At 43.4% G+C, this 21,647-nt stretch overlaps 1 protein-coding gene across 6 annotated transcripts in view; it reads left to right on the forward strand.

Annotated features, from left to right (window-relative positions):
• NOVA1 (NOVA alternative splicing regulator 1) overlaps positions 1-21,647 on the forward strand; it is a 635,377-nt gene that overhangs the window by 474,607 nt on the left and 139,123 nt on the right. For all 6 annotated transcript variants that reach the window (XM_078659424.1, XM_078659420.1, XM_078659422.1 and 3 more), the window contains exon 3: positions 17,969-18,135. In XM_078659424.1, the coding sequence (XP_078515550.1) occupies positions 18,055-18,135 (81 nt within the window). In that variant the 5' untranslated portion in view covers positions 17,969-18,054. The remainder of the gene's footprint in view (positions 1-17,968; positions 18,136-21,647) is intronic.

Raw genomic sequence — 21,647 nt, forward strand, 5'->3', positions numbered from 1 at the left:
TATTGTGGGTTTTTTTTCAGTGCCTGCGAATTTCCAAAGGAGCAAAGTACCTCTCAGAAATGTGGGCCCTAGGTGGGTTCTTTGTTTTCTTTTTCGCTGGACCAGATAGGTCTGACAAAAAGGGTGTTCTGCAGATGAGACCACAAACTTTAGGAATGTCGGTGCGGTCTGAATTCTGGTCTCTTTTATCATGCTTCTGGCTCTCTTGCACCTGGGGTTCTGTGCTGATGCATTGTTGGCTGCAGCGTTGCCTCTTTGTTGGCTGTTAATCTTGGATTCCAGTGCTTGTAGTAGAGGTATTTGAACGCTGCACTTTTTTACTTTGTGGATGGCGCCTGGAAATGTAAATTGATACTTGTATAGCGCACTACTCACCCGCAAGGGTCTCAAGGCGCTTGTAGGAATACCGCTGTGGAACCCATCCTGGCTTTCCCTGTGAGGTGTCCACTCCTGGGGACTCCCAAGGTGGAGGCCAGGCATCCTTAGCGTTGTGGGGGCCGTTGTGGAGATTAAGCAAGCTATTGCCCAGAGTTGCAGAGTGGGACTCCATGATTGGAATAGGCACCGAGGCGAGAATTATCAGGTCCGTGGAATTTTGAGCCCAAGACCCACCGAGGCAGGAATTGAACCCTGGTCCCGGGCTAGACCTCTGCATCAGGGTCTGCCGCTCTAACCATTGAGCCACACTTCTCCAATGTATTCTTTGTTCCACTGACTTCCAATTTAAGGATTGTCATGTCTTTTAGTGCAGCGATTTCCCTTGATATGATGCTCCACGCCAGCATATAGTTGGGCTGTGTTCTCTAATGTCACTTTTAGATGTGTTCTTTACTGGTGGTGATGTAGCAGAGCTAAATCTAACCTCAGTTTTAACTGATTAGGACATTTACTCGTTTGAACTCAGCTTAAGAGAAGTCTACTGCATTCAGCTTGTCTGTTGGACTTTTAGGTTTTTGAATAAAGGCCTTCGGTTTAGTTTGACATGCATTGTTTGTAAGTAGCGTGTAAGTAACCCGGACTACTGGTGTTCAATGGATGCATTTTATGGGTGGGCCAACACATTTGGCCCTTATTGGCTTCAATATTGAATTTGTGCGTTGGCAGTGTAATTATCAAAGTGACCTGATAAACCTTTATTAAATGCAGGTCCCATGTGCCTTCCCCCAGTCTCTGGTAGTTTCCACTCAAGTGATTTCTGCAAAATCAATACAGAAGGTATTCAAATCCACTAACTCACATGGCTACTCAGGAATGATTGGTGTAATTTACATAAATAATGACATTCCTGTAAATGGATGATTTCATTCAATAGGCCTGAAACACATTGTTCATTTAAACACCACTAGAATGTCTAGATGGCTTAATACGTGGACTAATCGCGATGTGTCCGTTTATTTTATTTGGTCTTCATTTACACCATTCTACAGTGAAGCAAAATATTAATTCAGGATTACTTTTGCCTCCGGGATTGTTTCCAATTACTTAATTATTGCATTATCAAACACCAGCTGTAGTTTTCTTCTTGGGGTAGAGGGCAATCACATAAACTCACGCAGTAGTGTCAAGGGCACGGGGAGCCATTATTTTAACATGTACTCATACACACTTTAGATGCCCACTTTATTGAAAAAACAGCTTTGGTCGATGTTGAATTCCTGCTGTAATAAACCCCTGATTGCCAGGTTGCGTAATTTAAGTCAGCAAAGGAGTTCAGGGATAATGTAGGAGAGCTCGGTTTCTGAGGCCATTATTTTACTTTGTAGACTGCCATTGAGGGTTAAAATACAGACAACGGTTTTCAATATATCAAGTTCCCAAGTCTCTCTTAAGGAAAATCCTTCCACTCCTTCAAACTAACCACTAATGAGTGCTATTGTATGCATTGACCAAACCCTAGGTCAATTACTGTAACGTAGTCGAAAACAGCCTCTAAAACAACTTCATCCAAAATTACTTCCAAATTTTATACTACACAAAAACACAAACAGGTACTAGGGTTCTTCACAAGTAACAAAGAAAGACAAGAGCAACACATTTACAGGTGGGGGACAACAAAAGGAAACATTAGGAGCATTCTTGAGTCTAGTTCTCGAAGGGTAGTTGAGATTTATATCAAAGGTATTCTGGCTCCACATGAGATGTGTTTTTAGTAATTTTCTTAATGCCAAGCGGGTGACGTCATCTGGCTCTCAGCTGTGAAAGAGATGAGACAGCACCAAAAAAAAAAGGTTGGATGAAACCTTGTAAGGTTTTACTTTGGGTGTTTCTTGGCATGATTAGATTATTCAAAAATGGTTGCCCTCCTAAAACGTTGAGAAGAAGGGCGAGATAGGACCGACAGTGGAGGTGGGCAGCCTTCAAATTGATATAGCCATTTTTTTATTTTATCCTTACCTTGATGGGAAGGCAGTGGAGCACCTGGAAAATCAATGTGGTGTGGCCTAATTTTCTAGTGGAGGACAAAAGACAAGCAGTTTAGTGAATAACTTCCTTCATGTGGGTCAAAGAGGATTTCCTGATGGCTGTCAATTTATCATTACGTAGTGCAAACAAGACATGGTTAGTGCATGTGTGGTGTTTTCTGGTTGAGTTGGTGAGAATTATTTGATTTTCCACAGGTGGAGAAGGTGAAAGTTTACAGATCTAAAGAATTTGTATCTGGGAAGAGAAAACGAGAGGTGTGGATGATTACTCAGGGGGTCCGCAACCAAAGGATACAAGGACGTTATCGTTAGGCTCAGATTACACTCATACAAAACCAGTGAAGTGCAGCAGTTATAGTTACCTGCGTATAACTTACGCCTTCGTAATGGACTGCTTATGTCCTCATATATTACATCACTCATTACATGGTCAGTGACATAACATATGACATCACTTGTGGCATCACTGGTGACATCATAAAGTCAGTGTGAATGTTCTTAAGAGATATATAGAGAACGATATAAATATGCAACACATAAACAATGTATACATGTGACCTGGGAGTTGGATAATAGAATTCCACATCTAGTGGTGCCTGGTGATTGAAGGAAATGGTGGGGCGTAGTACCTGCTATTAATTTCCGTATGCGAGCTAATGATGCAAGCCCAACTTAATCTAGGAGGATTTACGGGTTCTTCCCCCACTCAAATGTTTAATAAAATTAGTTCAAATTGTACATTTAAAGAATTTCAAGCATAACGTTAGCATAGACTTGCCAAAAAGGGCATTGGCTTTACAAGGGCACTTATTATTGGTGACTCATCAACAGGGGTATTTGGACAGTTCACTGCAGCCTGTGAGCCACCAGATAATGTCCTGAGTCTATGCGCACACAGCTATTTATTTATGTTTACCAGTGTTCATGAAAACACAAAGTTTGTGTTTCCATGAACACTGACTGTGTGCAAGCCTCGATGGCATGAGGAGGGTGCTTACCATGAGTTTGCTCCATTTTTTTCAAAATTCGTCATAGGTATTGAAAATGTTAGGAATTACCTCTGGTGTGCCAATGCCGTAATTTTGTTATGGGTACCACCTTATAAAAAGAATTACATATAATATGCCAGTACCAGAATTGTAAAAAACAACAAGTGATGGACTGAATGTGGATCAATGTCACACACTCCCCCAGTCAAAAGATCTGGGCCCAAATCCATTGTTTTTTTGCACTCCACACCACCCTGGGTCAGATAATGGCTTTATGCAAATCAGCTCTGACCCTGTTGCCCCATGGGAACAGTCCAGTCCGAACTACAACAGCCATATCTTTCCCAGACCGGAATCAAGCATCCGAGGACCGGACCGGTTTCGAGGTAACACCTCTCTTCAGCCCGGCTAGCTTGACTCCAAGTGGTGTGGAGTGCCTGGGACCCACGTCTGGGCATCCCCAGCGCACTTAGGGCGGCAATTGCAAAAAACAACAAGTGATGGACTGAATGTGGATCAATGTCACACACTCCCCCAGTCAAAAGATCTGGGCCCAAATCCATCGTTTTTTTGCACTCCACACCACCCTGGGTCAGATAATGGCTTTATGCAAATCAGCTCTGACCCTGTTGCCCCATGGGAACAGTCCAGTCCGAACTACAACAGCCATATCTTTCCCAGACCGGAATCAAGCATCCGAGGACCAGACCGGTTTCGAGGTAACACCTCTCTTCAGCCCGGCTAGCTTGACTCCAAGTGGTGTGGAGTGCCTGGGACCCACGTCTGGGCATCCCCAGCGCACTTAGGGCGGCAATTGCAAAAAACAAGTGATGGACTGAATGTGGATCAATGTCACACACTCCCCCAGTCAAAAGATCTGGGCCCAAATCCATCGTTTTTTTGCACTCCACACCACCCTGGGTCAGATAATGGCTTTATGCAAATCAGCTCTGACCCTGTTGCCCCATGGGAACAGTCCAGTCCGAACTACAACAGCCATATCTTTCCCAGTACCAGAATTGTGCCATTGATTCTGCCCATGTACTGTGGTTGACCCATATGTCAACATTTTGTCTTGCATTTCACTTTCAACATTTTCTTATGGTTTGCCTTCCCCTACCCTAGTGGTTGGCCGGACTTGCGGGTTTGCACTCGGCATAAATTCTGCAGACTTTCATTCTGCGAAGTTACATGAAAACGCCAGAAGATTTCTAGCACTTGGAGCTTGCTATGCGCTGCAAAATCAGTGTGAACTGCACCACATGGCACACCAGAAGGCGCTGGTTCTTTGCTGCTGCTTGAGTAGCATAACCACCATTTCACCAAGCTCCCAAAAGGGATGAAGGAGGAAATCAAGAAGTGAAAGAGTTTTTACCAAATATCACTGGAGGTCCTTGGGGCGGGCCACTAGGATGCAGGCTAGGATGTGTGGCTTTTGGTGCAATTTTGGTGACTAGAAGGTGTGGAAAGAAATAACCAGATTTGTGGGTTAGCATCATGCTCATTACCAACGTCAGCTATCCAAAATTGTCCCTAGTAGTGGTTGCAATGATCATATGGTGAACTAAAATGGCAACCAAATCCTCTACAGACTTGTCAGACAGTTGGTTGATTGTGCAGGTCTTGAGCAGGCATTCAACAAGGTGCCCATGAATACTGAGGATACTGGCGGAATTGATGTTTCAATATCTGAAGAGGATCATTTACTAGTGGGCATCTTTGTGCAAGGGGTCAAGAAAAAGGAGACTGATTTACTTTCTCCTGTTAAGGCAAAGGAGTTTCAGAGAATGGTCCCGGAACCAGAATTGATGTGGGTATTGGCCTTTGCCACTGAATCACTCACTTGTAAAACAGTGTGTAAGTATGAGAGACCAAGAGGAATTTCAGAGACATGCAAAATGTCTTCAGGTTATAAGGGTTGGTAATCGAAGAGCTCATGGGCTTGATTTACATTTTGGAGGATGGGTTACTCAATCAACATCTAACGATATCTTTATATAAGGGTGAATCGTATATCACTTGTAATAAGCCGGATGGCATATCGATCACAGTGTCAGAGAGGAACTCACAGAGTAAGCTCTAAATCAGGGCCTAAGTCCTGGACAGTGATGTAGGTTGCTAACGTTTATTGCCAAGGCATGAGAAAACAGGGAAAACACCCGTGCGTTTCATGACAAAAAGGACGATAATTGGATGGAGCCAGGAAGTGGGAGCAGAACTTGACAGCAAGTGTATGTTTACGATGCTGGTTTTGATGGAAACTATGCATAAGCTGGGTAAGGCATTCACAGGCGGATATGAATGAGAGATGCATCAGTGCGCCTACGTGCTCATCTATTTCAGGGGATAAGAATGTTTGAGCAAGTGGTGAGTCCAGTACTTAATTTGAGCCGGTGGTTGAAGGTGGGGCCCACCACCACTCATTTTTGGGGACTGGGACTTTTTTTTTCCATAATCAGGCGTTGACCAACAAAGAATGAAAGAGAAAGGAAGAAAAAGGGGTACAAGGAGAAAGAGTAAGATGGAAAAACAGTAACAAGTGAGAAAACAAGGATAAAAAGAACGCTCAAGAGTGAAATAAAAGGGCAGAGAATGAATGCCGGTGAATGAAAAAGACATGAGGACTCGACAATCTTTGGTATTCAGTAACTCTAACATTCAACAACAGGCTTCTGAAAAAAAACGCGGGACCATGGCATTTATTCTTTTACAAATGAAGCACTGGTTGTGATAAGGGGGATAGCAGCAGAGAGGTGCTGGTGGATTCTTGCTGAATACAGGAGAACAAAGTGACTTTTAAAGCTCCAAAGTCTAAAAGAGACCAGTGTAGGTGGAGTTCTTTGGTGACTATAGCAGCCAGACCCAGAAAGAGAGAGGGGAGGCGTTAACCTGTGAACGGTCAGATTGTTTCTAAGGGGCGCCTACAAGAGGATGGTGCGGTCTTGTTACGCGAGAGTAACATTGCTTTGAGATCTACCAGTTGTGGGAGCAGATGAAGAAGGCACTGCCGCTATTCTGCTTGGAGACACAGACTTTAGCGCACATATTTTTTCTGAATCAGAGCAGCATCAGACAGCCAAGTGCCTTTCCTAGGAGGAGATTAGGAAGCTGAGGTAGTAGAAAATTTCACTTTTACAAGCAATACCTGGGAAAACTCGCTCGGATATTGCACAAAACCCATTGCATAGAGGATCTCCTCATGCACTGCCTCAGGCAATGCTGGTCGCCATTTGAAGTTTATGGAGGAGACCGAATTAAGCCCGGGTATCTCGGCTGGTGTGATAGCTATTGGCGCCGCAGATACAGGCATGGGTCTTTTTCAATCAAGCTTCTCAGTTATGACAGCACCAATAGTTATCTGGAAGCAGCAGCTTTATCAGTGATAGCAGTGACACTGGTCAGCGTAAAGTAGGCTCCTGCAGACTAGCACCCTGGGGTTCGTGCAACATCCTGGGGTTGCACTCTGGAGGTGTATCTCATCAGAACAGATGTGCTAACAGGGGCCTCCTTACTTTACTGTTGTAAGGCCATTAAAGACAGACACTGCATGCCAGCCGTTAAATATCCAAAACTTTTGTCACCGAAATGTAATCGTTCAGGGTGATAGGAGACATTAGGCATTAGATAGCAGGCTTGGACGATGCTGTGTCCCCATATCCCCTGATATAATAGAAATCAGTTTGTGGTGCCAGTCAAGAAAAAACTCACTTTCACTTGAAAATTGTTATTGTGATTCAGCAGTATTGGTATGAATTTGAACAAAATCATTTCGCTCTGAAGCCAAACATTCTGCATCATAGAGCTTTTAGCATCCACAAAACCTAGAACCAGAACATATTGTTTTCGGACAAGGAGAACACATTTTCAAGTTTAATCTATCCACTGGACAAGCAATCTTGACCGACGGAAGCAGATTTACATCTCCTAAGGCAAGATAAAATTGTATTTATGGTTCACTTTTGCAAAGCCTTTACAATTGCGGTGAGCGCTGTAAGGCAAAAGAGTGATCTTCAAGTCAGATTGCATTGTTGAGAATGATTCCAATTCAAAAACGTGTATTCATGTTTGCAAAATCTAAAAATGTGAAGCATTTATATACTCCCAGAATGCTCCTTGATTATACACAAATACATGCAGAAGAATTAACACAAGAATGATGATACATTTTCAATGACATATACCAAAATAAAATCTGCAATTTGGAAAAAAAGCTATGTCACAGTAGTTTTTCTAAACTATTGTGCAGCATTAACAGAAAAATGTAAATATCATGTGTCTAAAGTCCCCAGCAATACAATCACTTTTGATGCATTTTAGCATTTTAAAAACATAAATAGCACAACAAAAGTGTCAACTCATTAAAGACAAAATTATAGCCAACATGAAAAATATAGGAGTTTCAATTCTTAAAATCACAAAAAAATGCACCTAGAGTTCTTTTAACTTGTATTGATGCAGATTTATTACTTGAAGGAATTAACAAGTTTTACAGAACAAGGCCTGTAAACCATCCTCCGATCAAACATTTGTAAATTTCATTTTGACATGAGCAAATGTACACACATACATTTGTTCATACAAAAGCCCCATTGCGAGACTCATTTTCCTACACCCTCTTATTTTTCCGAGGGGGTAATACCATGCCAATCTAGAAAAGGTTTTATTTCTGCCCTTGTCTGAAGTAAATTTCCAACCTTTTCCTGTGTAGGAAGTGGTTAGAGAGGAGTTGGTGAATGCTCCTAAACATGTAGGTTTGTGAGTGCGGACAAACTCTTTGGGTGAGCACTTCATACCTACCTCGATCCCTTGCCTTGTTCTTGCCTTTCCCCTTGCTCCCTTCCACTCCCAGACCTTATCATCACCCTTCTCCTGCCGCAACCCTGATCACTGACCCTCTTGTGGAGTTTATCTCACTCCATTGCTCGTTCCTCATCTGCTCTTGTGACCTTTCCCCTGTCCTATTTCCACTCCTTCCTTCTACCCTCTACCAGTCTCTTCATTTGCTCATTATCTTCAACACCCGACATGCATGTGCCTGTGCTCCAGAACACCACCTACTACTGCTTTTTGCCCTATCCTTCCCCTTGTTCTCCAGGCACAATCATCGAGCTACTCCCCATCCTTACTTTCCTTCACCTACAGAAGTATCTGCTTCAGAACCTTTGCACCTCTGGAACCAACTTCTCATGCTGTGTAAAAACTCAAATGATGTTGTAGTTTAATGTACATTCATGCTGGTGCAGATTGAAGCAAAGATTAATTTCTTGATATTGCCCTTGGGCGGTTTCACAATTTGGCAAAATACACTGTTGACAATCATTGAGACCAGTCCTTTGATGTTGTGTTGTGGGACCACCACTGGGCATCAGACGCTTTCAGTCGATGTACTTCATGTTTCACTCCTCTTCATCAGATCTTTCAGTGGCCTGCCAATTTCAAAAAAGGAATAGCATATTTTGTATGGCACGGAAGAACATGCAGGCCCCTTTGTCTTTATGTGCCAAAACCCTGTGATTTTGTAGTGCACGAGAACACGTGGGTGGCTGTCTGGACTTTTTCTGTCTGTATGGTGCGGCGGACCTTGGAATGGTGTTGCAGCACTAAAAGAGAAGTGACAATATTGCTTCCTCCCTACCCCAATTTTCCTCCACACCAGGTGACCGAGGAGGGTGATGCAGTGCATAACACACACACTCAAATGTTTAATAGGACAGAGTTGCTTTTCCCTCACATCTATATGGTTCTTTATACTTTAGGTATTTTTGACAGTCTGGTTAGAACAATATTGCTACGTAAGGAGTATTTGAATTATCCCACGTATTAATCAGTATTCCTCAACACATTTGGTTGCCTTCTGCTAGTCTTACTGTTGCTGGGGTATCTGTTTTTTATTGTGTCAACTCCTGCTACTTGTTGATCTTATGCTGTAGTTCGCTTTAAAGACTTTGGGAAGGGGTGGGTAATAAGTCCAGTTCACCTTTTTGGTCTACGGTGATGATGTGATAACTTAAACACTTCAAAATAAGTGTCTCTTTCCACTAACATAACCATTGGCCCGCTCAGTCAGTCTTTGTGACTCATCAAGGTGGTATATGGCAGCACGGTTGCTTCATTTGTAATGTGGTAGACGTACTCTGTGTCCCTCATACTGCTTGACCCTTTTGCACTCACATAAGACTGATCTGCTAAAGCTCACCCTCATCACTCCATACTGTCCACTGCTATTTACCAGCCATCATCAACTGAACATGCATGGAATAACCGAAGAGATCTGCTGCATACCACTGGCCAACACAGGACTTTAATTTAGTTCACCACTGCTGGTCCCAACTAGCTACATGATCACTCCTTGACATCGTCAATGACAATCACATATGGGATGATTTTATTTATTTATTTATTTATTTTAAAGGTTTTATATAGCGATGGCTAGACCCGGAGGTATCAGAGCGCTTTACATGAGCATCAGATCATAGTTACAGGTTACATCGTTACAAAGGTTACACAGTTATTAGAGCATGGCAACATAGTACCAAAGCCCATCTCAGCACATCTTCCTCAGACCTTTGCCTGCTCAGTACCATAAACTTTAAGCAAAATACCCCAGAATGGATAACCCCCCCCCCCCCCTCCCCCCCCCCCCACACACAGTTACAGGCTAGAGGTGTTCAAGGCTCCTATGTCAAAGAAAAATATAAACTGTTCACCTTTGGCTCACACTTCTTCACCCATCACCTTACTAAGCGCTGCTTAACACAATAGCCACACCTTGGTTGTCTTCATGCATGACATTGACAGACTTCCCACATAGTGTCAAAAATAAAGACAACACCCTTCCAACCACATATTCTACACTATGTAGTACATTAATGCCCATGTAGGCAAGTGCATCGGTGCCCAACATAGTGACAGTAAGCTCTACAGAGATGTTTCAATCCAATACAACCCAGCAATACAATCTGTGTCACTCTGAAGAATAGCTCTACCTTTGCGTCACTGTTTTTCCACAACCGCGGACTTCGAAATGCCCAACTTCCCACTGGTTTTGCTTGGTACCCTTCCCCTTTCTCCTACCCTCTCGCTTTCTGTTCTCCATCCTGTGCATTCCCTCCTCTTCCTTTCTCATTAATTCTGCCATATGCAGTCAGACAAAAAAGTCCCTTGCTTTACCATGGGCCCCATGCCACTTGTCCCCCATCAGGTATGGGAGTGTCATGAGCTTCCATTTCCTGCTTATGTGCTAGTCCTCTAGTTTCTGCTGTACCACTCTCTACTACTTTCTTTGGTGCAGGTTCCTCACATATTTACTTTTCTGCCCTTGTTCAGCTTTGCTTTGTTCCCTTCTAGCCCTCCCTTTTTCCTCTCACTTTTCTTCCCTGTGATTCTTCCCCTTCTAATTGTCCCTGCCTGTGTATGGGCTGCCTCTTACCGTTTCTCCCTACCTTCCCCTGATAACCCACCTGCTTCCTTTGTTTTGTCTGTTCTATCCTCTCTGATTCCCTTAGCGAGAATGTGTCCACTATGGCCATCTTACATCAAAATTTCGAGGATGAAAGGGGCAAAGCCTTAGGCACTGCACTCCACCCCAACGCCTCCACCAAATAAAAACACACATAGAAAAAAATCTTCTCAGGTTGTTGCCTAGAAAGGTTTCATAGCTAACGAGCTGGAAACCCACAATGTGAAGGGATTTTCGGCTCATCTTTTGTTCCACCGTGTGATACTGACGTTTCACCGGGTGATCGTGTGAAGTGAGCGGATATCGCCTGTCAAATGGTGGCACGGTGTGGAATGGAAAGCCTGCTCTGGGTTAGTTGGTGTTGGCAAATCCAAGGTATTGGCGTTGATGCACAAAAACAAAAGTCCAGTTTGAGCGTGGGTTTTCTCGACGTGCTGATTTCCGCTTTTCCTGCTGCCAATCGCAGTCACTCGCCTCCACGTGCTTTTGGCGGTCGGACGCGCCCCTTCCGGTGGGGTGATGGCGCGGTGTCTGACTCTCTCCCCTAGCAGTCTGCTGAGGTTGTCCTTGCCGGGCCGTGTTTCGACAGGAGGCGTCCCTGTAAAGTGCTCTCGCTTGCCTCTCCGGGAGCTGCTGCAGTAATTCGATCTGTTTGGGTGTGAATGTGTGGCGGAGGCCGTGCTGCGGTGGGCTAAGTGGTTTGTTTTAGGAAACAGTTAATGCCATTGCTGCCGTAAAAAGATCCCCTGTGCGTTGTTAGCCAGATACGTTTACCGAGCCGGACACGTGGTGTAGACAGTGTGCTTCCGAGGTAGCGCAAGCCAGTCTGCAGGAAAATGAAAGGAAGAAACACCCGAGCTGCTCAAAGGCTGTGGCGTAACGGCCACACCTGCAGAAACTTCAAACTGGGAACCGGGTTCGAGTCTCGGCGTCGGCTCAACAACCTGTGATTCTGGGCAAATCACTTAATCTCGCTGCACTCACTAATAATGAACGTGTAATGGAAGTGGTGCTCCGAAAGTGCTCTGATTCTTTGGAGTCGAGTTCAAGCTACAGAAAACTGCAAAAAAAGAATAATCAAAGAATGCTCAGAAATGCTGCACTAACTTCTGCCAGTTCAAGGAGGAAATGTTATGGCCATACTGTTGTATGAGGTGCGACACATTGTCCAGCACACTGTGTAACCGATTTGTGATGCTAAAGGTTTTCAATGTTATGACAAGTAAATGAAAACAGCCCTCGTGGTATTGTTCCCCATGTTCAACCTGCTATGGCTGCCATTTTTTAAAGGCATGGTAGCACTCTAGAAACCTTGTAGTCTAAACTTCTCACATATGCATTCAAGTCATTACACAACATGGGACCCACATACCTCAATCATCGGCTTGATGCTTGATACTTGTTTGCGGTCCAGCAAAGACCTGGCTTGGCAGTTCGAGCTGGACAGTTCCCAAGTAATCAAAATCTTCATTAGACCATACTCGCTAATAAGAACTTTGCACTTCCCAGACATTTTACACTGCCAACAATTGTACACTGGAGAAGACCTACTTGTTTTCAGTAACACTGCCCTGTGGGCTTGCCCATTTACTGTAACCCCAATCTGAAGGACCCAGCCATATGAAGCACATATAATATTTGATCTCATACACGGCATAACTCTAAATTACATCAGCCTACCAGACCTAAGAGCATTCTAACAGCAAAGCTACCCTGTGTTGTGATAGAATACATTAGAAACTGGCCACAGAGAGCTTTAGCTGTCTTATGAGTCCATGTCAAAACCACATGGAATGTACAAAGAGGGATGTATGATCAGCCCTACTCAGGGATTTACTTGTTTTGGTGAGATTCCTTCAGGTGTTGATTTGATGGGATGTCTGTCATGTTTTAGTTTCAACCCACAGTATTTCACAGGTATCTTATAACCTTATTAAGTGTGGATAAAGATGACGTGTGCCTTGTGATACTGCTGGACCAAACAATCCTTTGTGACGCCATTACCAATCCCAAAGCAATCGAGAATTTGCATCTGCATATAGTATGGAATAGGACAACCAACAATATTGTCCCATGTTAAGGTCACTTCATAGTCAATGGTGGAAAAATATATGAAGATCGCTAGTAGCTCAACTGATATGCAATACAATAATGTCTTTCAATCCAATATCAATCCACAGCAACAAATGGGATAGACCAGGACAACCAGCAAACCAACAGAGAGGTAAAAGGTCTTTAGGATTGACGTTTGATTTGTAGATATCATCCCATGGTTTGTAAGTTGAGCCACAGCGATCTTCCTTATATATTTTCCCAGAATTCACAGTTGTCATCTTTAAGGGCATCAGGATGCATCCCTGATGCCCTTAAAGGTGGCCACTGTGAATGTAGCAGCTCATCGCATTACGTTAAGGACCTGCAGAAATAGGATTGGATCAGCCCCATCCTATTGGAACTCCATTGGTGCCCCTTGAAGGCTTGCGCAACTTTCAAAGCCATTTGTATCATCTGCAAAGCCATCATGTCCAGCATCTCCACTCATCTGGCTCACAAGTCCATCGTGTCCAGTGGCTCTTAAAAAAACCTGTAATCAGGACAACATCAAAACTGAGGCAACCAAATTCAAGAGAGGAAAATCGAAGCAATACGCCTTCTCCCTCTATGCACCCTTGACCGGGGACAATGTTCCTGTATCTATCACACCCCTCCCTACGGATCTTCAATTTAGGCAAAAGCTGGCAATCCAACTGTTTAAAGAACAGTGCATTGTGACGGAGAGCACAGCGCACTGCTGCCTTCCAAGTAGCTTTGCCCCATACAAAAATTGCACACTTACATGCATACCGATAATGACATGTTCAGCAGAAAAACTAGACCACCTCCTGGAGCCTCCTCCCACTCTTCCCTCCACTGTAGGGGAAGGAAGTGGCTTTAGTCTCAGCAGCCGCACTGCAGCCTCAGACCTCAGAGTATTGGCCCTCATAAGGGCGAATGGTATCTCAACTGGCAGTCATTAAGAGGCTTATTGATATTATCATCATCCGCTCAACCAGCCCAGGTTGCCTTTGACCTTAGATGGGTTCATACTGTTAGCGCTCGGACATGAACCTCGCAAAAATGATCCTTTGCCCCACTGTCTCTGCTCCAAAGAAGCTGCTTGTCTCTTCTTTACGTCGATGCCGGCTCTCACCCTGCAGTTATTGTGCAAAACCTGGACTTCTAGCTCGATCTTTGGAAAGACATGAGGAAAATATATATATTTTTAATTGTCTTTATTACCATTTTTACATAAAAAGACGAGCGCAACAACACCTACACCATGACAACATATAAACTCCATGAGGGAAATATGTGTATGAAGTGAGATGTAGCAATCAATCGAGGCCAGTTGATTACTCTGCCTGAGGGAGCGGGTCCTTCAGTCTCTAACAGAGACCGCTGCATGTCTTCAGGGGACCTTTGAAAGAGCGAAAGAAGTAGGGATGGGGTAAAAATGAACTGGAATCAAATTAGTTCTATGCGAGGCAGGTTGTCTTTTTGCCTCTTGGCCACCAGTCGCAAGTAAGTTGTCTCTCGTTAACAAAATAAAACAGTCCAATCCAAAGTTCCAGGAATTTATCGGAATATTGCCTTACATCGAGATGTTCACAATTTTTGCAGATTTGTGGTTGCCTTTTGTAAGTTTCCGGTGTCTCGTCTGTGATTTTCTATTTTTAAATGACCTCGGGGTATGGTGACCTTTTTTTTTATAATCTTGTGAGTTAAATAGTTATTTTGTAGAACAAACCTGAAGGTTCAAAGATGACATTGAATAACCAAGTGCTCATTTTTTTTCTGTCGTACATGAGCCTCAATCCGTCATTTCCCAATCTTCCTGGCATCCGGTAAGTGGCGCTGATGCCTATCGCCGTTCATTTATTCAGCATTGTACCCGCTTCACCTTGGAGTGTTGTGAATATGCTTTAGAACCGAAGCAGGGGGGCCGGCTCCCCCGTTTCTTGCACGGAGATGATGACTGCACGGCTCGCATGATATATGCGCTGATTGAGGCTGATGGAGATGACGTCCGACGCCTCTCTTCTATGAGCTGCGGTTGGCTGCCTCTGAAGAGCCGCAGCCAACAGGGACATGCTTGGACTGCTAAGCAGCACAGAGACAACCCAAGCATCATTGATGAAACAGGTTTATGCAGGACCGTGCTGCTCCAGTGTGTACAGATGAGTCTCAGGAGCCGCACTATCCCCACCTGTGAACCTGGATGCTGGGCTGGGACAGAGTCTCAGGGGCCGCACCATCCCCATCTGTGAACCTGGATGCTGGGCTGGGACAGAGTCTCAGGGGCCACACCATCCCCATCTGTGAACCTGGATGCTGGGCTGGGACAGAGTCTCAGGGGCCACACCATCCCCATCTGTGAACCTGGATGCTGGGCTGGGACAGAGTCTCAGGGGCCACACCATCCCCATCTGTGAACCTGGATGCTGGGCTGGGACAGAGTCTCAGGGGCCACACCATCCCCATCTGTGAACCTGGATGCTGGGCTGGGACAGAGTCTCAGGGGCCACACCATCCCCATCTGTGAACGAGGATGCTGGGCTGGGACATTAGGGGCTGACAGCCCGCGGGATTGAGGCACATTGGCCGAGCCGTGCAAGTGCAACGCCGGGGGTTCAAGAATGACAGCCATTGGCAGCCTACGTATATGGGTCCCTGTCATTGAATCTTGGTCGCGCAATGATGCTATAAATAGCAGAGGCAAAGGACGCCAGGAAGATAGTGCTGGGAGCAGCGCTATTTAGGGAGGGAGTCTTCAAGAACTATACTGAAGGGATCCATTAAAGCCTATCCCAAATTGGAAACATTTTGCTCAATTTACTTACCTGCACATTAAAAGAACAAATATGAGGGATAGCATTAAAATATAAACCCTGATATAAGACATTTTTTCGTACATGATTAAAATCAAACATTTGTAGCAAGACAGAGCATTGTCATTTGGAGCCATGTAGGAAAATGAAGGATTTACAGAAGGTTTTGACCAAGGTACAACTGAGATTCTTGGAAATGCTCAAGATAATGTGGGTGAAACCAAATGTATAATATGAGGAACGTAGAGGAAGTTGATGAGCTTATCAATTCCATGAGAAGTAAATATTGATCAAAATAGGAAAGAGTGGAACACAAGTATTAGAAAGTTTAGGTCCCCTCGAGGGTAAGGGCTCTAAAGGGCATATTGATTATGCCCGAAAACAAAGGGAAAGCCCTGTATGGGGAGCATTGGAAGATAAAAATATATATATTTCCTCATGTCTGACAAACATACAGAGGGGACATCATTTTCTTCAGGGTTTCAAAGTAGCACATTAATGAGAGAACGTAATGAGTTATTATATGGCTAAATAGTGCCTTGAAATGTACATGGCCTCACATTAAGAAAAAGCAGAGAGTCATCTCAGAGTATTTAAAGGACTCTGAGGCCCAAATATTTATACTGTAAGAATCCAAAACTGTGCTTAAGATCCAAGACTAGAATGCAATACTCTACTTAAGAAACAAAGAGAAGTACCCCAATGAGTATGCACAGATGATATATGTATTACAAAGTGGTTGTTTTAAGTATATGAACAAACTCTGGTATAGACCTACCGAAAAGTCAAGCTGATATCTCAGGCCAATGGGAATTTGGAAAGCTTAGGTGTGGTCTGGCAACAATTATATGTTCAGGTTTCTATGGCCAAACTGTGATGACCCAGAGCCCCTGAATTCTCTCTTTTAAAATAAAAATATATAATGGGCTATCTATCTCCTGTAGTGATTGAGGGGATTTTCATATTTTCCAGAATTATTATTTAGATAGATATAAAAAAAACTTTATAGCGATATGCCAAACGTCTGCAGCCGTTTAAAAAAGCATGATGCAGAATTTTGGACCATGCGATATATGGCTTAAGAAGGTTGATAATCACATTCTATTGCAAAAGTTATGACACTTTTTCCAGGTTGGACTAGTTTATTCTCGATTACACAATATTAAATAAAGTGAAAGACGTCAGACATATTCCAGCACGTGGTTTAGATCATTCTGCATTGTAATTAAACATAGCGGGGCTTATTTTGCGCCACTTTTGCGTCACTTTTCCCATGTTAAAAGTGACGCAAAAGTGGCGCAAGGGGCTTGTAAATCTGCCCCAGCGTTTCCAGAAGTTAATTCACAGCGCAGGTACACATTCAATTGTACACTCCTATTATATCAAGAGATTGTACAAGAATTAGTAAACAAAAGTAAAGAATATTTTGATTTAAATATGCACACTTCTTTCCTAAACATATGGATAGGATGCATACAAGTCGTTTGTAGGGGGATCATTAGCTAAATATCACGTAATTAAGATGTTCGAGAGGAAGTGATGGAGCTGGAAAAGGAAATTAGCTTAATTGAAAGAATATTGCAAACACAAAACACACAAATAACCGTTCACTCATTAAAACATGATATAGAGAATGCACGGCGGAATGCGTTTACAGCAATGTTAGAAAAGTAAAATAAATGTTGCTGGTAGGCAAGTAGATTGGATCATTATGTATATGGCGGGAGGGTAAAGTAGGTCACTTCTAGGTTGGAAAAACCACAGTAGAAACATCCAGAAACTACAAAAGCACCTTAGTAGATATTGATAGAGGGAAAGAGCTAAAAAAGGCAGATGAATTTGAAGTGCATTTAAGGCTTTTAGTTTTCTGGATGAAGAAACCATCACTCCAGATCTTTCGAGGGTGACAATATTGCTCTAGTTTTCTATTAACTCCAGGGTTTAGCTTCTGTTCCAAAAGCCTACTACTTCTGTAAAACTGACAGCTTACGTCTCCTATCCTGATGTTTAAATAAAAAAGTAGTGATCCCAGCCTGGAACGAAGATGCATGAATGACTAAATGAATGGTTCTTGTAGAGCGCACTTCAATAAACATCTGTTATTCAGCGCCAAGATACCCTGTTACGGGTGAACGTACACTTTACAAATACACATGTTATGTTATTTTATGTTCTCCCTAAAAATCGTGAAGACCTTTTCTAAAAAAAAAATCTCCATTTCCTTTTTAGGGACTACAGAACGGGTATGTTTGATCCAGGGAACAGTTGAAGCACTAAATGCTGTTCATGGCTTCATCGCAGAGAAAATTCGTGAAATGCCTCAAAATATGGCCAAGGCGGAACCTGTCAGTATCCTCCAACCACAGACCACCGTGAATCCCGACCGCATCAAGCAAGTAAGTTTCCGACTGATAAGAAAGAGAGAGTCCAGTGTGTGTGTCAGAAACGTCGCCATTCTGTGTCTTGAAAGTCATCGTAGGTGGCAGTGGAATAGCTTTTCTGTTGTTGCATAAGTCGTTTTGTGGCATTTTACTGTAGGGGGCCTTTCCTCTGCACCTTTTCAGCTCGGTCCTAACTTTCTACAACACAATATGTGCCTCCCTCAGTGATACACCAAATAGCAGTATGATAATAACCCCTACCCTTAATGCCACTACCTTTACTGGTGCCTGCCTTTCACTTGGTAGCTGCCCACTGATAAAAAGGCAGCAGCTCAAGGCCCAGATTCGTTCCCTCGAGATGGAACCTCGAACATGATTTAAAGTAAATGCCAGCATCATTTCCTGCCTGATGTGTAGATTAACTGCTGCCGGCTGTGTCAACAAGCCACTCTGTGTTCACAGTGAGAAGTGTTATACAGACAATGGGGTGAAAAGGATGAATTGTGCAGTACAACCATAATTTCAGAGTTATACCTGACGATGGTAAGCCTCAGAAGAAAGGCTGGAGAGGAATGGAAACGGATAACCTATGCAATAGCTACATCTTTGTTCTGATTTTTTTCACTATAAACACTGTTGAGTAGCTCGGTAGGTAGTGGCTGGAGTGAGACATCTTGGGCATGAAGATGCAGGAAACACGATTTCCTGATCTTGACACCTCTGGGCCTTCAGAAATGGGCTGCAGTAGTGGAACTGCTGCTTTTGGGTTTGACTCTTGGTCAGTCTTTGTGTAATTCCCTGTACGGGAAATCATCAGTATGTGTGATAAGAGGTAAAAAGCTAAAAAGTTACCAAGGGCTGGATTTAGATGTTGGCAGACAGGTTACTCCGTCACAATGATGACACAATCCTGTCTGCTGAAATATATGGGATCCATGTTTCAGTGATATTCCCACCTGCTGAAATATAAAAATATAAATCGTATTATATCCTATGGAATTTATATTTCGGCGGGTGAGATATACGTTACCGTTGTGACAGAGTAACCTGTTGACCGAGATCCAAATTAGGCCTCTAGTCAAATGTGCTGACAGTGGATTGCCCATTCATCACCAATCACCTCCTTCATGACTTTCTGTAAAGATCCCTCTACCTATGTACTCACAATGTTACTCTAGTCTCTAGTCAGATGTAATTAATAGCAATACTTTAAACCTGATGGTGGTAAAGTTCCAGCCACTCTGCCTAATCTAAAGGTAGGAGTCTAAGTGGGTGTTGGTTCGTAGTTTCACCAGGGTGCGATTCTAAAGTTGGAAAAACATTCTAGGAAGTAACCATAGATAAGACCATTCAGAGTCACATGGAAGCATCTAACCTCATTTTTAGTCACACAGTTCGATATGGTGATAGAAGTCATTTTTAGGTCGAAGCCTGCGTTGCAGCGCATGTGCTGTCGCAGGCGAGAGTTCTTGTTAGCAAGTAGGGGCATGAAACCACACCCCTTCTTCCATTGGCCTGCCTCGCCAAACGGAGGCCTGCCACTGGACAAAGCCCGTGTTCGGATGATTTGTCCGGCTGTGATCCCGCCTCTCGAGGACTGGGTGACGTGACTTACGGTGTCGCAAGCGTATTTTCTAAAATATCGCCATGGCAACCATGAGTCAGGTCACCAATCCGGGAGGGGCGGGATTCATTATCGCGTTGCTGGCTATTTTTTATTTTATTTTTTTGCATTTTTGCAGTCATTCCTGCACGTTCTTCGGCGGTGAAGGAGGTAGGGGAGAGGCGGTGCTGTTTTTTTAATGCAACAGAGTGTTTTCCTTGTCTGTTGAGCACTAAGTCATGTTGTTCAGAAGCGTGTACACTTTTCATTTAAATAAGTTCACAGTCGGGCAGATCATTTGAGCAATTAGGATGTGAAAGCATGACCCGCAGTAGCAGTTTATCGTAAAAGTAAGTTGGAGAGTCACCGAAAGGATAGAAATGGGGTCATGTTTGTTTGTTTTTCATTATTAACTTGTGAATCATGTCACTTTATTTAGAATACGGCGGCACACAGTGCTTTTGATTGACTGGCAACGCTCTTGTATCGACTGCTGTTTAAGTAAGTGTTTTTCAGCTTTCGTGCATAGAAAGCCCGTTAGTTATAGGGCTGGTACTGAATGATACCTTTTTTTGGTTTGCAGGGAAACTTATAATACCAATATTGTTGGTTCATGTGATTACCGGGTAGGTTTTAATTTGTTTAAGGTGTTCTGCTTAAAGCGGCATGTTTTCAGCACATGGGTGTTTAGATGTGAAGCGGTGGCACATGGAATAATGTTGCATGGAAATAAAGACCTCCATGTTTTGTGGAATACGTGGAGCACTCACTTGGGAATATGTTTATGATGGAGGCAACACCAACATACAACACATTTTTATGGTGTACGCAAGTGCTCTTGAGCAACAGCATGAACTAATGGAGTCAACTTGACGATGATGAAATAGCTTGGGAAGTTGTTGAACTTTTTGTTGTTATAGTATGGTTAAATACATGGATTATTTGTTATTTGTAGAGTTTCCCTTGACAAAGGGATTCCCAAAATGCATTGGGAACATGGCATTGGAAACTTCATATTGAATTCACGAATATTAGAAAGTCATGAGAAAAGTATAACATTTACATTTCATGGTACACGAGAAATGTGTCAAATGATCCTTTTGTGTTATTGTTATTATTGTGGACAATTTGTTGATGTACTTGGAAATCAGTTCAATTGAAAAAAGCTGTATAAAAAAATATAACTTAAAATAAGTTATTCAATGATTGCACCTTATGGGCCTGAGCAGTGGTGCACCTTGACGCATGTGACAGTTTGTACACCTCAATTTGTGGATAATTTTTTCCTGACAGGAGCGGGTAAAGGTTTCAAGGTAGCACACAACAGATTAACAGTTAAATCACAGATTATCTTCATTATACTGAACACGTAGGTGTGCAGGTAATATCCACAGTTTGAGAAAAATAAACGTGCCAAGCGTAACGTGTGTGTGAGGCAAAGCACCCTAAATGTGCAGGCAAACTAAAATACGAGCAAACTAAGCGGGCCTCAAAGAAAAAAAACACGATAAAAGAAAGGAGCTAGGAAGGGAGCTCATTTTATATTGTTTTCCATTTGTGGGCATGCATAGTGTTGCCTAGGTTTCTGCATGTGCAGGACTTAAAACATTGATCCACACGTATATGTGCACTGCTCAGGAAGATGGCATTCAAATCGCAGACCAATCAATCAATCAATCAATCATGCCATTTGTGTAGCGCACTACTCACCCGGGAGGGTCTCAAGGTGCTTGGGGGGAGGGGTATGCTACTGCTCGAACAGCCAGGTCTTGAGTTGTTTCCTGAAGGCGAGATGGTCCTGGGTCAGCCGAAGGTGGATGGGGAGGGAGTTCCAAGTCTTGGCAGCCAGGTAAGAGAAGGATCTTCCTCCGGCGGTGGCTCTTCGGATGCGTGGTACGGCTGCGAGGGCGAGGCTGGTGGACCG

This window comes from Lissotriton helveticus, chromosome 9, assembly GCF_964261635.1.
Source record: "Lissotriton helveticus chromosome 9, aLisHel1.1, whole genome shotgun sequence".
NCBI classification, from domain to species: Eukaryota; Metazoa; Chordata; class Amphibia; order Caudata; family Salamandridae; genus Lissotriton; species Lissotriton helveticus.